Raw genomic sequence first — 17573 nt, 5'->3', positions numbered from 1 at the left:
TTTTGCATGATACATAGATAAATGCACATCACTGTGAGGAGGGAGGATGCAGCACTTTTCACTGTGTGCAAACACAAGGACCCAAATGTTCTCCATCACTGAGCTCCTTGAGTATATTAAGGGTTAAGTTTGACATGAACAGAATTTTTAACAAAACAGAATTTCTCTAGAGACAAAAAAGTCGAACAATGAATTAAAAGCAAACTAAAATTGAAAAGAACAAAGTTCACAGTAATAAGTTAAATCATCTCATCTAAATGAAAGTATGAGCACCAGAACTTCTGATTTAATAGACAATAGGCCAAATATTTAACATCTGAATATAATAAAAATGTATTAGTGGTCAGCTAAACAGTAATAATAATTAACAAATAATTTATTCAGGCATTACTTTGTGAGTTTGTATGTAATTAAACTGTGTGAAAACATATTTCTTTTATTTGTTCTGAACTCACCAAATCCAAACAGTAACTCCTTTTATAAAAATGAGATTTAAAAATGTCATCTGAGTCTGTGGTGCCAATCGGTTTAAGGAGGCAGTGGATTCAAGATAGGAATCATGGTAAACTTCAATGTAAGAAAACCATTCAGATAATTTCAAAACAGAAAACTTCAAATTCAAATGATAATATTTGTGATTTTCTTGTTTTTCATGGATGTAAAAAAAAAAGATTGTTTTCAGCTAGAAACTGATTTGAAACAGAGAGAAATCTTCGACAGCGGAACAGTTAAAGGTAAATGCCCTCTGCCGGAACAACAACCGTGTGACACCAAGCGGTAGTAAAGAAAGGAAAGGCGCGTGTGTGAACAGAGCCGAGAGTGTGGGACCGAAAAGAGTCAGCACATCACTGTGGTGTTAGCGGCTTTACACTGACTCCCCGAGCTCTCTGTAATACTTTACATTTATTAATACGAGAGAGAGAGAGAGAGAGAGAGAGGGAGGTGCGTTAACAGTCCCGCTCTGTCGGAACTTTATCACGTGACACCAGGCGGAACTAAACAAAAGAAAGGCGCTAATACTGTTAGCTTTCCTCTTGTGTGCCTGAGCAGAGAGACTCTTCTGTTGTGTTGTTTTATGTGAGCTGTGGCAGTAACAATGCCTTCAGTTCAGTCTCTGAGAGAGTTTATCAACGAGCGACTAACTGCTGCTGCTGAACAAATATTCTTGGAGTTTGAAAAAACGATCGTCCAGTACGAGGAAGAGATCGACCGTCAGCGCAGACTGCTGGATATCACCTGGAAACCCCAAATCAAGCTGCACAGGACAGGTGAGTGTCCCTCTGAGGGAGGATCCTAATCACAGCTCTGCGGGACATTTATGATTGTGAGGGTTAATAAAAACTCGACTGCATCTTTTGCATCCCTGCTGGTGTTACAGATTAACTGGTGACGATCAATGTTGGGTTCATTTAGAGAGAAAAGAAAAATGTGCTCAAAGTGGATTTTCTTAAATTTATTAAGCAGTTGAAGGCTCAAGTTAAAAAAAATAAAATAAAACAACTGCTTCGCTTAGGAGACCCAAACAAACAAAGAGCCCCACTCCCAGACAGTAAACGCTTTTTATTATGTGTGATAAACAGGACGCTATGGTCACTGGTCAAAAGTTGGAGGAAAGCCACAGCTCTCCTTCATATTTGGCTGAAATCCAGCACTTCGGCTCACATTTCTTCTTCTGCAGTTTTCTGAGCATCTCCTTAGGTGGAAACGCCACTTCACCCTTCTGCCAGTGATTAACTGGTGTCGTGAATAAACTGGTGATGGTCAAACAGATGTGTGGTAGACTTGCTTTTCAGGAGCCGCTACTGACAAACCAGCAAATAAACACTGAATATCTCACCTGAGACATTTCTGAGATTAATGTATGTGTCTTTTCTCTGGAAATGAATTCAATTTGAAAATTATTTGAAATGGTGGTGTAGTGAGTTTGTATATAACATTTGTGTAACTGTGGTCACCTGGGACAATCATGTACTGTTTGTCAGAAACACTTGGGGCCAAAATAAATAACTGATCGGCTAGTGAGAGTTGGTAGTTAGATACAGTCTGTAGAAGTTTGGTTAATTTAACAAACATTTGTGAGGAGACAGGAGTTACAGTAGTTAGACAATGATCGATAAGCAGCAGAGCCAGTGTGACTGAGTAGATCTCCTGAAAGTGAGTGGATTTAAGAAAGTGAGTGACTCAGGTGTGCCAGTTGGTGTGTCATGTGTGTTTCTGAGTTTTGAGGTGAGTTGGCTTTAAAACATCAACTTTCTAAGTTGAGAATATTCATAATTTAATTTCCAAAAATTGCATATGATCGTTATATTGTAGCTGGATCTGCTGAAGTATCACATAGTAGCTGCAGCAGTCTCAAATGGAGTCCTGTCCAGTGCCATAGCCTACAGCCAGATTAACCTGTAACACATCTGCACCTGGATCTATCACCATGCTGAGTAAAGACTGAGTGGCTGCACTTACACCTGGAGCACTCAAAACGACCCACAAACATCATGTTGAAAGATGCGGTGCCAGCAATGGACTGACTAAAACAGGCCATTAAGCAAAGACAACAAGAATCACTTTTTCTGTTCATTTAAAATGCAAAACGTCTGCACTCACTGCACAAGGAAAGTGTGACGGCTGCACTTACAGCCACACAGTGGTAATAGCCACCATATTAGTGTAGAGGCTCATACATAACATTGCATTCACATTTGTCTTTCTTTAAATATAGGAATTAATTTACAGGACAATAAATAACTGGTTTTGGTTTAGAATTAATTCACATACCCACATAACACTGCATTCTAAAATAAGTGCACACATTTTAGTTTACACTGTTATATATGATTTATTCTTTGTTTTCTGAGTTACCTTAGTTGCAGCTGCTCCAGTTGATTGAGGAGCCAAGAGGTGGAAAAGGGGCGGAGCGAGCCTGGATGGAAAGCTGCAAATTGGCTCATTCCTCGGGACCATGGGGGGGGGGGGGGGATTGGAGTTCTTTATGTTAGTTTCAGTTAGGTTTTGTGTGTTTTACCCCTTTTTGTGGGCTGATCAGACACTATTTAAGTTTCCCCTTTGTCTCGTTAAGTTAGGTCAGTTTGTTTGAGTTATCAGTATGGTTTGCTAACTTTGAGTAGAGTTCTGTTATTTTGACCTCTTTTATGGGCCCAAGATTTTCATTCTTTTTGCATGATTTAACCAATTATGTTTTTGGGTTAAATAAAAAATCCTTTTTTTGGACTTTAACCTGTGCCTAAGTATCCTTCGCTGCTCAGTCCGGCACAGAAAGTCAACGCACACTGTGCACTACCACCTTCTACAGTAGGTTCATTCAATCTGGAAAGAGAGAAATTTTATGTTGTTCGAACGGTCTAAAGTCAGGTTGTTGGATGAAGAAACTGCGCTTAGGAGGTTTAGGAGGCTGCCATGTGTAAATGTGCAGTTACTGCAGATTTGTGTGCACAAGTCTTATCTGTGTCAATGTGTTCATGTGTCATTAAAGTGCAAAGGCATGCAGGTCACCACTACTATATGTTTTCGTTGGTGCATCAAAGTGACATTTCACCCAGTAATGTTCAGTCTTGGGTATTGATTTGGTTGTCTTACCCACTCATCAGTTTCTGCACCAGAGCTTCTCTTGGCACAGCCAACGTCACACAGCCAACGTCATTGAAAATGCATGCCACAATAAGGATATACATATAAATATTTTAAAATAATATTCTGGGTGTGGCTGAGTTTTTGTGTAAACAAAGCACTGTGCCCAGTCTGAGCCTGGCAATCAGTGTGTGTTCAAGTACAATACACCGTGACCATTATAGCTAGCATACATAGGATGTAACGCTCTGCTGTTTGGGATGTTTGTCACAGACTCCTCCAGCTGCTGCGTCACCCACAAATGTTTGTTAAAATAATCAAGCTTGTGTAGTAGGCAGTGTTGGGGAGTAACGGAATACATGTACCAGCGTTTCATATTAGTTTCATATAACTGTATTCCGTTACAGGTTTATGTGCAAGACGCAAGAACAGAAAACACTGAAAGCTACAAATGTTTTGTGCATGAAACTGGAATTAAAACGTGGTGATGGAGCCAGAGCCGGATGTTTGTCAGAAGTTAATCTGGCTGTGGACTATCACTTGGCCACAGGTGGCGCTAGTTCACTTGCCTACATTTGAGTGCACACAAAGTAAACTGCACGCTTCAGTTGTTTGGCGAAGACGCTGAAATCGAAGTAATAAAACGTACGAGGGGAATGATAACGAAGACAAGATTCTCCAGTAACTCAGTTTGCTGTTTCAGAAAGCTGCTGATCTCAGACCTGCACAGCTTCAGCTGCATGAAGAGCACATGAGATTTTCTCTGACACCATTAAATTAAACCTGATTAAGGTCAAAGGTCATCACTTGTATGTTGAACTAAAAACTTCAATCTAGAATTTCTTCACACTGTGTTTTGCCAATATTGTATCATTCATACCAGAGCAACCAGAGAGGATGTATATTCAACCCTCTGGGTCCACGGCATAATTGGCCATTTTAACTACTTTTTAATTTTCCTCTACATTTCACCGTTAAAAAAATGGTTTACTTTGCCTTGTTTGGTATCTTTTTTTAGCCTCAGGCCTGACAGCAGGAGGTTATCACTCCACCTGGAGACAGCGTTTGCACTGTAATCTGCCTTTGGTGGCTTTTTGGCAGCAACTGTGACATTCAGCAGTTGCCTCATTGTTTCGACACACAACAAAACTATTGACTACACTGCACACCAACTACACACTCCAAATGTCACAAATCTCTCACATGTCAAAACTCGCTCTCTTTCTTTCGCGTGCCCAATCACTCGCTGCCGTCATTCCCAAAACTTCCCCCTCTTCCTAAACAACCACATGTTGCCACATAATTTTTTTGATTGGTTGACATAGTACATTTTTCCACCAAGGGGAAAAGGGTGGAGTTTGTTTTATTTTATTTTTTAATTTTTTTAGTCGCAAGCAGAGAGCGCTCCCCATCGCGGTCCTTAGAAAATGTGTTTACCATTTCTTCCTGCAGAAAACACAACGATAGTATTCAGTAAAAAATTGCATTTATTTTTTATCATAACTTTGGTTTTACCTGGCCTATCGACACAATTTAAAAACTGGTATATAGATTGAAGTCCAGACTTTTACTACAAGTTGAAATGGAGACTCAGGGTTCATCTTGTTGCCATGTCATCTTAAATTGGTCATGTGACCAGCATGTTGGCATGTCAATCGACCCCAGAGGGTTAATCACACAAAGCAAACATCTCCATCACAGTGCTCATGAAACTGGGTGTGTCCATCTTCTGTTGGAAGAAGTTTTTATAAACCTCTGGACCGAGCTAACCCAGCTTGGTCCTAATGGTCTCCCTAAAATCTCAAATGACAACATTACATTTTTGATATTAACAGTAACTCTGGGCCTCTGGAGTGTGCAGCTGATGTTATCACCATCTAAAGAAGGATAAAAACAAAAACTAAGGAGTGCTGAATCATTAAAACATACAGACTGTGAAAGTAATAGGTGTGCAGCATTGGTAACTAACTAGCAACAAGCCTCCAACACAGTGTGTATGCTAATGGCTAATGTAGCTAACAAATTAACAACAGAGTGCTGTTAGATGTTGCAGAAATATAAGATGATAAGCTGTGTGTGTGTGTGTGTGTGTGTGTGTGTCGGTTTTTGTTTTATAAATAGTAGCGATGTGGTTGTATTTACCTTAATTTAATGAGTCATCAGTGGGAGCAGTCGGGCTACATAAAAAGCAAAGGGTGGCGAGTTCGCGGTCACGTCCAGCAGGTGTGTGGGCGGGAGAGTAATCCAGACGCTCCACCTCAAGTCACTACTGCGCAGACTCTGACAATAACTTGGACCCACCTTATCTGCAATACTTCAACAGCTGTAAATGCACTAATAAAATCAGCCATTACTTATATCCAACCCTGGGTCGCTGTTTTACTCACAACCTCTTGAGATTCTGTGAAGCAAAGCATATTTAAAAAAAAAAAAAAAAAAAAGAGCTCTCAGTCTATCATCATTACTTTTCTTTTCCTCATGTCCTTCCTTCCCTCCAGAACTCCCACAGCAGCCTGTCTGTAAGGACGAGGAGGTTCTCCCTGAGCCGCAGCTCTGGAGCCAGGAGAGGAACTCTCTGCACCAGGAGGAACCAGAACTTCCACATATTAAAGAGGAACAGGAGGAACTCTGCACCAGTCAGGAGGGTGAGCAGGTTGGACTCAAGGAGGAGACTGATACCTTTATGGTGACTGCTGCTGAGGAAAGAGACCACGATAAACCAGAATCAAACAGTAACCAGCTCCCTTCTCAAACCTGTCCTATAGATGAGAGCCAAAATTACGGAGGAAGCAGGAGTTTAGACTCCGGGACAAATAGTAACTTAGAAAGTCAGAGTAATTGTGACACAGGTAAAGAGTCTTTAACATGTAATCTTTGTGGAAAATCCTTTAAGAATAAGTACAAAATGAGTCAACATCACAGAATCCACACAGGTGAGAAGCCATATTCTTGTGAAATGTGTGGGAAAACGTTTTGTCTGTCATCAACACTTAAAAGCCATAAGACTACCCATACAGGTGAGAAACCGTATTCTTGTAAAATATGTGGCAAAAGTTTCACACGAAGCAGTGGTGTGACCATACACATGAGAATGCACACAGGTGAGAGACCGTACCATTGTAAAACATGCAGGAAAGTGTTCTCAAGTAGCAGTCATTTATCGGCACACAGAAGAACGCACACAGGTGAGAGACCGTATCATTGTAAAACTTGCGGGAAAATGTTCACATCTAGCAGTCATGTATGGCGCCACATGAAAACGCACACGGGTGAGAGACCGTATCATTGCAAAACATGTGGGAAAATGTTCACATGTAGCAGTCATTTATGGCGCCACATGAAAACTCACACAGGTGAGAAGTCGTAGTCTTGAAACATTTAGAGAACAATGTCCAAGAAGCCAAGCTTGAAAGAAGATCTGAGAATTTATACAGGTTCACAGGAGAACTTTCAGAGTTTAAATACCTTTAAGCTGTGTTCCAAAATCATCATTTATTGCATGTTTATTATGTATAAAGCAGATTTAACCCTGTAAGACCCAATCCATCAAAAAATAGCCAGAAAATTCTAAAAAAAAAATTTTCGGGGGGGGCTGAAATGTTTAATAACCCTTATAACAAAATCCACTTCTTTTCTTAATATCATGTTGTTTATGATATATAATAAATATATATTTTTTGTTTTGATTGATACATTTGATACATTTGGCATTTTTGTTAACAACAGTGTTAATTTTAGACAAAAAAAGGAGTTTGTCCATAACATTTTGAAATTATGGCAAGTATCGATCATGTTGATGAGATAAAGGTTTCAGAAACTCATGTAGCAAATATGATACAAAGGGCATTATAGGGTTAATTTGTTCTCATCAAATTCGTCAATGAAAATATGGTGACTCTCAAAAGATGGATTTTAGTTTTGGTTTTATTTATTGATATATTTTTCTGTTGCGAAGTTGAAACTCAATTTGAATATTAATTTTTGTTTTTGCTGTGCATTAGAGGATAGCTGATGGCTGTTGCTGATTTGGAGTCAGTGTCTTTTGATGTAAAACAGCATTTGAGCTATTTGTTTTTTAATAAACAGAAAAAATTGAAGGTTTTTGTTACATTGGTAGCTGTTTAGTTTATTTGGTTCATATCACTTTTGGTTATTTCGTTCATTAAGACTGACATAAGTTTTTTTTTTTGTTTGTTTGTTTTTTTTACTTTTGAGTTTTGTAAGAATGTAGACGTGTTGTGCTGATGGGATCATCAGGTTGGGTAGGCAGGTCCACCATGGGGGAGGGTCTTTGTTTTGTTGTGTTTTATCTACACAGCAGTAACTAATGGATGAATATTTTGACAGTAGTAAAGCAGAAAGTTTTGAGGGGATGACTGTGTTGCTTGGACTCCTCCAACATGCATCAAAGTGCTGTTCCTGTAGCTGCACAGGTGTTTCTCTGCTTGATTTGCCTCACAGTGTGAGGCAAAGATGTTTTTCCTGCGTAATGGGGACCTGCCAGAGCTCATCTTTCATCCAGCACCGCTTTACAAGATCAAAGAGGGTTTAAAAAAAACTGAATAAAATGGACTAGGGTTAAATGAAGATAACAGTTTACTTCAGTTGTACTTGTATCCCCTATATCCATTAAATAGGTTTTTATAGGTTATTGCTGTTAGCTTCTGCATGAATTAAATTGAATCTGTGATTAAAGCTCACCTGTCATTACTTTATTTCATTCCTCGGACTCCTCCCACCTGAATGCTGTCATTATAAAGCCACTTGAGCTCGGTCCTTAAGATGTTTCAGAACAGGTGCAATTTGTGGTCCTTATACACACACAATACGGAAATATTACGTTGAAGCACAGTACGTATCACTCTGCAAGGCTCCTGGCTGCAGTAGCTGTAATGCTCCAACAATCCATCAAGCGGTGCAACTTTGTAGCTTACCAAAGTCATACTAAAACATTTTTTGACAGATTGCTGAGCGCCGTGTACCACATAAAAAGGGTTCGCGATCAGTAAGCACAACCAGAATTCATATATAAGGCGCACTATCGATTTTTGAGAAAATGAAAGGATTTTAGGCGGCGTCAACGCGTTAGCCCGGTTAGCTCGTTAACGCGTTGACGCCGTTCAGCCCCACGCACGGAAAATCTCAGTTAACTTGTTAACTGCATTAACGTTAATGCAGTTATGGCGTTAACGTAATTTTAACGAGATTTACGCTACCAGAACTAAAATAGTAATCTCCAAATGTTTTCTTTTTACTGACCAGCTCCTCTTTGATAGCTGCCGTGTCCATCTTATAGTTGCCTGCAGGTGAAGCGATGGTGGAAGGAGAGTTGTGTTCAATGAAGGAGAGAGGCGAGGCAGACTAACGTTGCGTAGAGACAAAGGTGGACGAAAGAGAGGCAAACTAGCAGCTCCACAAATATAATTAGAACGTAAGATAGACTATATCGATATAAAAGGTATTGTCACATCTCATATCTCATTTAAAAATATATCGATATATTTAAAAACTCGAGATATTGCCCAGTCCTTTTTCACATTAAATAGGTGGCCCTATAGCTCCGTAAATATTTAATCAACCATTTTATTATAGTGAATTAAAAGAAATGTGGAAAGGTTGACAGTATCTGGTGAGTGTGTGGATGTCTGTATGTAGTGGAGGTCTGAAAAAGAATGAAAATTAAACCAATGCCAGAGAAACCACATCCCCGCCTGCTGGAGAGAAGACTGAACATTTCTTACTAGGTCTTTTTGAACAATACCACAATGGTAACAGGTGTGCCTCCTCTCATCACCTGCCACACAACCTATCTAATCCTACACAAACCCAGAAAGGGCAAAGGCCTGAGTGGGCGGGGTTATCTGGGAAGCAGTGAAGATTTTTATGTACAAGACATATAATAATCTGTAAAACAGTCCAAATCACATCGATGTTTTCACAGTTACTAAGGTTTGAATGTGAAAAGAACTAACTTTTTTTTCATCTGTCACTTTGAAATTCTCTGTGGAGTTTCTTTTAATATTCTTAAAATGATGGTGGCCTGTCTCATTTTCCTTGTTGAATTTTTAGAAATAACTGATCGACGTCAAGTAGTCTTAAAGATAATCAGATTTTAAAAAGATACCCCCATAAACTGCGCTAAAAACAGCCGTAACCCTCATTTCAGGACCCTCAGGACTACGCAGAGTGGGACCTGATTGGCTCAAAGAAGATGGGTGAGAAGCTGACTAGACTAACGTGATGATGTCAGCAAAGAGACTGACCGTGTGGGAAAGTGGCAGTAATGTAGGAAAAGACAAGCAGCCTAAAACCCGAGAAAGAAGGCAGATTAGTGATTACAGACCTTCCTAGCAAACTTACACATAAGCGTCATACTCAAAGCATTTTTTCGCTGTAAAAGAGAAAATACCTGAAAACTACATAAAGTTTTGCATAATTCCTAATAATGGAAGCTTTATGCAGGAATTTTCAAACCGAATCTGTGATGATCACATGGGATGTTGTTTTTAAACAGATAAATTTAGATGGAATACATGTATTTAACCCTTGGATGCACAAACTACCAATACCTACACTCTTCCACAAGTGGGGTCAAAAATGACCCCAAATAAAATCAATGCATTTTGCAACAAACTCTGTTGTTATTCTTCAAAATCTTTAAAACGAAGAGTTGTAATATTTTCATATTCCAGGTATTCCTCATAAAACATGACTGTGACATGAGGCCATTTGCATTTTTATTTATTTTTTCATTAATTTTAAGAAATTGCAGTTTTTGTGTCCCTTGTATCACTTTTGTATGCTTGCTTGTCAAATACTGCAGAAGCTGGGTCTTCCCTCTGAAAAGTTCTTCAGAACTGAAGAAGCTTCTCGGATGAGAGGTGAAACGTCTTCAAGCAACTTAAAGACGTCCAGACGCTTTTCTTTCCAAGCTCCTTAGACTACGATGACCTGGATGACTGAGGACCTTCACAGACACACAAACTGGTACATCCCAGTTCTCACTTCCTGCAAGAATGGTCAATCAGATGAAGGCCATGGTCATGTTTGATTACATTTTTCCACTCTTTTCCCCTGTCCGTGGCTACTCTTCGTGCCTCCATGTTTGTGCATGTCAGCACCTCTTCTATTATATTGTCAGACATGAACATCTTCCATGCATCTATTAGGGAGACAGTACTGAACCCAGGTGCAAGTCCTGGCCGACTATTCAGAATATTGTGGGTAGAGCAGTAAAAGGGGCTCATTCTGTTAGACACAATATCCATTTCCTCATCAGAGGAGTCCTCTGTATCTGACTGGCCTTGTTCAGTGGGGGGTGGTGGTGGTGGTGGTGGTGGTGGGGGGGGGGACAATAGTCATGGGCTCTTCATCCCATCCGTCCTGGATCATTTTTTAGGGCAAGGTCCACAAGGATCCTAGCTGGCCTCATAGCAGCCATGTTACGTTAGATATTAAAAAAAACATCAGAAAGGACAGTATTTGAAATGCACAGAAAACTATAAATCATGTATGTTACTGTGTAAAAATGAATTCCTGATCCATCAGAAGTGTAAGTGGGACAGTCAGAGTTGCTAAGAAGTAAAGGTTCATAGAAGATTCCATAGGAACTGCTTGGGGTCATTTTTGACCCCACTTGTGGAAGAGTGGGGTAGTGATACAAAAACTGCATTTTTAAAAAATTAATGAAAAAATAAATAAAAATGCAAATGGCCTCATATTACAAACATATTTTATGAGGAATACCTGGAATATGAATATGTTACAACTTTTTTTGACGAAAAACAACCCTTGGGGTCATTTTTGTTTTTTCTTTGCACGTACTATGAATCCCACTCTTTGAAGAGTAGTCAGATATCTGTGACAAACAAATAAACTCAGTTGTTTGTGGCAGTTTTTTCCAGCTCAGGAACATTTCTAGACGCAAAAATTTCTTGTGATCTAAAGATCTGAAAGAAAGTATTACTCCGATACTTGGCTGCCAGCTAAAGACAGAATTGACCTCAAGGTTCTATTATTTGTTTTAAAGCACTCCAGGGTTTGGTTACATTTCACATCTCCTTCGCAGATCTCCTCAAGTCTATAGTGTTGTAAATGACCTACTAATTTTATTCAGGTGTGTTGCAGCAGGGACACACACAAAAGTTTCAGGACACCGACCCTCGAGAATTGAGTTTGACACCCCTGCACTATACAAATAAAGCTCACTTGTCTCGACTTGAATCAGTGGTTTAACAGTGTGTGGCTCCCTCTAGTGGATGTTGTGGAGTATTCTGTTGTCTTTGCTCCAAAGGTTTTTGTACAGAGTTTTGGTGTTTCCTGTCACTGTGTGCCTCAAAGCACAGTAGTACACAGCAGAGTCTGTCACTGCAGCAGAGGAGATCTGAAGAGTCATCAGTGTTTTATCTTCACTCACATTAAAAGTTATTCCAGGGACTGGATCTGACATTTTCTCTCCTGTCCCTGAGTGAGAGATCAGGAACTTTGGTGGTTTTCCAGGATATTGTTGATACCAGAAGAAATAATCACCATAAACTGCAGCTTTGGAGTATCTATAGGACAGAGTAACAGTGCTGACTTCTACACTGAACACTTCTTTGTTGGTTGGAGTGAGATCTTCACAGCTGACACCTAAAGGAACAGAAACATGTTTTATTCTTTTATAAATCATCACAATTCAAATGTATTTCTTTAAACACACAGATTGTAACGTACCTGTTAGAATGGTGAGAATCAGTAAAGAAAGTGCATAATAGTCCACAGACAACATGTTGAATGAAGGTAAAGTTTATGGTTTGTGTGCTGAACTCTGTTGAATGTGAAGGTTTCTCTCTCTTCTAGTTCAGTAACAGCTCAGCTCCTCCCTGAATCTCTCCTCCTCCTCTCTGATCTGGATTTGAACTTCTCTCACTTCCTCCTGCTTTACACACTAGTAGCAGCATTTTCACTTTCAGGTGGGAGCTCATATTTCAGCTCTGTGCTGCTTCAGTCCACGGATAATTCATGAATTTTAAGCAGCTTAAACACAAATTCATCTACTTAATGTAACCCGACTGTGACCATGAAGACCACAGCCACTGTGTATCAGTCCAACACAGAGCTTTGCTGTAAATTCACCACAGTAGGACAAACTAACCTTTTTATCCTTCACTAAACTACCCAGTATTTTCAATCAACATTTGATTAGCACACATTTAGTGGACATTTCACAACACATCATATACAGATCCAGTCTGTATTTAAAAATGACAACTGTTATGGCCCGTCTAAGGGTGGCCAGGCCATAACATAAGGGTGATCCATCCCCATCCGACCCCAAGCAGCACATCACACAATTAATACGTTTTGATGGTGATTTATTTACAATGAGTGAATTTAAAAACAAAGAAAGGGAGCAAATTATAACTCTGGGGTGGACCTAAGGCCAAAATAACAAACAAAGAGAGCCTATCTCATAGATAAATCAAACTTACCTACTCAATAGAATTAAACCAAATGACAGCGACTTACCTCCCTAAGTAACAAAAACAGGAGAAAACTGTAATCAAACAAAAAGGCAGTCCACCCCTACATGCTCCTGCATTAAACAAACATAGCTACACAGGGAACTCAAAGTCTGCCAGTTGGGAAGGGCCGAGGATGAATGAACGGCCGTCCATGGCAGTGTCTTCTTATACAGTATGTTGTTTCCCGGTCATTAGCCAATCCGTACGATCCGTCCCCTGGATGCACCAATCACGGAGAGGCACCTGCACACTCAGATTTACGTATTACACAAAATTACAACAACAGTCGTAACAACAACATTACATGAAATCTGTAATCTATCAAAGGTTGCTGAGCTTCTGATATGGGACAAACTGCACAAAGCCAGTTCTTGTGTTTTCTGATGGGTTTTTCTTAGCTGATAGAAATGTTGCGTTCAAAATTGCTGTGAGTAAAAACATTTTATGCTCTTCTGTAGCTTTAGCTAGATGCTGCAGTACCACACACCTGCACTCGGCCCACTTTAAGCCCTGAAAATGATGCAGCTGAAACTAAAGAAACAAATCAGTTTTCAAAATGTAAAAAGTACAAAGTCCATATATTTGTGTTAAAATATAGGGAGTAAAAATAAAATGTTAAATAAATACTCGAGTACAGACAACTGAAAATTCTACTTAAGTGCTGTTAAGAAGTATTTTCTACTATGTTGGTTCCAACTCTGCAACACAGCAACCTCATTTATATAAAAAAATATTTTTTTTTGTTTTGTTTCTTGTGGTTGTTTGAAGATGAAATAAACAAGTGAACAGATTTTCTTTGGAAATTTGACCCTTTTTGCCACATTACGTCCCCATGGTGCAGCAGTGGCTCTTTGAGTTTGCTTTTTAATATAGAAAGAAGAACAAGCCAGCCTTGGTCACAGACTGTGTGGCAGACCGTGGGGAAGTGGGGGAGGAGGACCCAGGTCCCTGACAGCCTTTGTTCTTGAGGAAATAACCACTAATTAATGGACTCGCTGAAACTTCACAGTCTGGTTTATCCATTCATCACAGTGAACGGATATCTGTGTCAGGCGTGGATCAACAACATGTTCAACATCTTCATCTTCATCTGTTTGTGATCATATTGCCTTCAACAAAAAGAAGCATTAGTTTGGCTCCTACAGGTTTGAATCTCTACATGAAAATGTGTGTGTCACAAAAAATATGAACAAGTATACAGACTATATGTGAACATTAATGGCATCAAACAAAACTGTTTATTCTGAGTTTTTTTTTTTTTTTAAAGCTATCGAGATGCAAAAGCTAAATATTTTTTTCTAGTAGAGGCTCAAAAATGTCACGTGATGAAATCTTATTTTTTATAACATTTCATAGTAATGTAGAAAAAACAAGTCCTCACCCTCACACTTTTTAAAATAAAAAATTTAATGCCTCTATTAAAACATTTATTTCAGGACACAAATGGAGGAAAAGGAGAACTTTGTAGCAGTGCTTAGTCCTCCACCTGAACCACATGTTATCAAACCTAAACAATGAACTAGGAGCTGAAACAAAGGTTGGTGCTCGGACTCAGGTGATACAAACAGAAGAAACAGAAATCACTGTAATGATGAAGAAGGCTCTCCCGTGCCAGACAGTCAGTGTAACACTGATGCAGGTCAAAGTCTGTAAAATGTGATATTTGTGGAACAGCCTTCAAGAAAAATTCTAAAATGAAGAAATAACATAGAATCCACAGAAGTGAGACCATTTAAGCAAAACATGAGAACATTTCAGTGATGTCACTTAAGGTCTGCATTAAAACACTGAAATGTGAGAAACTGTACCAATGTACCACATGTGGCAAAACCTCTATTTTTCAAAGCCTGGTGGAAACACTGTTGTGTTCATCGGAGTGTTTCCACCAGGCTTTGAATGTGTGTGAATGTTGGTTAGTTTGCACTTGAGTTTAGAAGTGCTTGTATGAGTGGGTGTGAATGGGTGAATGAGGCATGTTGTTTACAGCGCTTTGAGTACTCCGGGAGAGTAGAAAAGCACTATATAAGAATCAGTCCATTTGCCATTTACCAAATCCACAGGAGAGAAGCTGTGTTACTAAAAAAAAGTGGGAAAAGGTTCAAAGTCATCTCCTACAAAGAGGCGGAGCTTGTTGGAAAAGATTTAAGCAGCTGACTGAAGTTTGGTCAGTTTACAGGATGCTGCCGTGTGATTGCATTTGTCCCTAACCATCGGGAACCCTCGCGCTAACTTTTATCGAGTGGAAAAAAAGTTAGTTTTCATCCTCCAGCTTCAGTTTGTTTATGTTATGCTAACATAGCTGTGTCACTAGCTATCACATAGCACATCATTATATACCAGCTAGCTCAACCTCAGTAACCCTACAAACGTCACTGCTGTTTAGTTTTCTGTCTTTATTTATGTTGGAAGTTATAGCAGAGCTGTACATTTGAATTTTTCAGAAATCCCTCAGTCAGACCATGGCATGTTATCAAATCTTAAAAATAATTTGGAGACTTCCTGCGTACCATTAGAGGGAGTTCACGTACCACCAGTGGAATTCGTACCACAGTTTAAGAACCACTGCTGTAAACAATATTTGCCATCGTGCACTGTAGGATTCTTATATTCAGACAGCTCTCGTCACTTCAAGAGAAAAAACAAGTGATGATGATGGTGTGTGTGTGTGTGCGTGTGTGTGTGAGCTTCGTGTCACCTACTGTCAAAGTGCATTCAGGTGAATTTGTGTAGCTCCATCACTAAAAACGGTCACGTGTCAAAGCCTAGCTTATGAGCTGTCCAAGGTTCTGAAAATACAACTATTTAATTTGAGTAGATTAAATATTTATTGGTGAAATAAAGTTTGATTGAACTCAAGTTAAAATGTTATACGTGGGGAAAAATGTGTTGTTAAACTTTATTAAAAATTAATGTATTGATTAGAGTGCTGTCCATCCAAGGCCTGATTATTGTCAGGACAGGGTCCAAAGCCGCCATCATCATCCCTCCATTCTCTCCGATCTTCTGTCATTTCGTTTTTTTTAGCCTCACTGAGCAGGCTCTGAAATTCCTGCCACAGAAGCAATAAAAAGAGGCAGCTCTTTTTTCCTGTAAAATCTCATACACTAAAAATAAGAAAACAAACCGAAACTGTGAGACTTGAAACTAGGAACTAAGAAACTGGAAACAAACTAAGACTGGGAACAGAGATTGACAAGGCAAACGAGGAGCACAGAGGAAATTTACAAAGCAACATGAGGGACACGAGGACCACAGGAGAATGCACAGCAACATGGGACATCATGACAATAGGCAGAGAAAAACACAGGGCTTAAAAACACAAAGAGTAACGAGGGAATGAAACACAGGAGGGAAACACAGCTCAGACTCATCTGACAAAACGAGACAGAAGAAGCAAAACTAAACACACTGAACATGGAACACAAGACTGTCACAATAAGACAGGAAACAGTGTGAAACAGACGGACAGATGAGCTTGACACAGGAGTGGAGGAAAGGCAGACGAGAGAGGGAGCAGGGGGACATGAGAGAGAGGGGACGAAAGAGGAGCAAGGGAACAAGGAACAGAGGCGAGAGAGCACAAGAGAGCGAGGGCAGCAAGAGAGGGTGAAGGAGTGAGAGAGAGATAAGATGGGCTGGGGAAAGGAACATTGATGCACATGACAGATGGGGAACATGGAACAAGAGTGACTAAACGTGGAACACAGAAACTATAAATATAACATAAGCAGAAAACAACTAAGAACCAAGAATAATCATAAATCATTGAGTATAATTTAAACCAGAAAAACACAAACACTGGCTCACAAACCCAGTGCCATGACAATCTGAGGATTAATAATATAAAACAGGGTGACAGAATTAAAACGAGTGTTTGCAGCAAATGTGAGCACAAAGCCTCACTTTGTACAAGCCTGCTATTAAAGTTCTCCTCTATGCAGATGACTTAACTGTTTTCAAGGCACAACTTGGTTCTGCTGTATGAATTTTATGGATACACACTAAAACAATAGTGTGCACTACTCCAGATTCTGATCCCTCATCCTAATAGTGTCCCAAAAGGTTCACAAAAACCAACATAGCAATAAAGCAAATGTTGAGGCTTCAAAATACAAAGTCCATAAACCAAAGGCTGACAAGGGTTTTATCACAAGGGTGATAAATATACAACACATGGTCTTAAGACTAAAAGTATAATACAGATTTTAGTCCGTCTTAGAGATTTGATGTTAATTTACCTGCAGATGCACTATACGTGCCTGCTCCGTGGTCTTGCACAACGTTTTGCAAATAACTATTTAATACAAGAAGTAGGCGAACTACAACAAGGTCATCTTTCTTTGTGAGAGGACCATATTAATGAAACGAACCTCAATGACATCATAGAGATCCCTACCCAGATAGCAAGACGACATTGAATCTATGTTGATTTTTCATCCGAACCGTCGTATATGGTCGGGGTTGAAATGCCAATGTTGTAACAAC

The 17573-nt window shown here is 39.5% G+C and overlaps 1 protein-coding gene across 2 annotated transcripts; it reads left to right on the top strand.

The window, feature by feature from the left end:
• The first annotated feature begins 820 nt into the window (after positions 1-820).
• Positions 821-10841, top strand: LOC134616393 (zinc finger protein ZFP2-like). 2 transcript variants are annotated; one of them, XM_063461260.1, is made up of 3 exons: positions 856-1268; positions 6081-6227; positions 10406-10841. In XM_063461260.1, the coding sequence occupies exons 1-3, from the start codon at positions 1097-1099 to the stop codon at positions 10423-10425; spliced, it is 339 nt and encodes a 112-aa protein (XP_063317330.1). In that variant the 5' UTR covers positions 856-1096; the 3' UTR covers positions 10426-10841. The 2 variants fall into 2 exon arrangements, with proteins under 2 accessions (XP_063317329.1, XP_063317330.1); XM_063461259.1 differs by lacking the exon at positions 10406-10841 and having other exon boundaries at positions 821-1268; positions 6081-8278.
• Positions 10842-17573: the final 6732 nt, after the last annotated feature.

The sequence above is a fragment of the Pelmatolapia mariae genome, linkage group LG18 (genome assembly GCF_036321145.2).
Source record: "Pelmatolapia mariae isolate MD_Pm_ZW linkage group LG18, Pm_UMD_F_2, whole genome shotgun sequence".
NCBI lineage: Eukaryota > Metazoa > Chordata > Actinopteri > Cichliformes > Cichlidae > Pelmatolapia > Pelmatolapia mariae.
The sequence above is the reverse complement of the archived record's forward strand: the minus strand, read 5'-3'. Positions and strand labels throughout refer to the sequence as shown.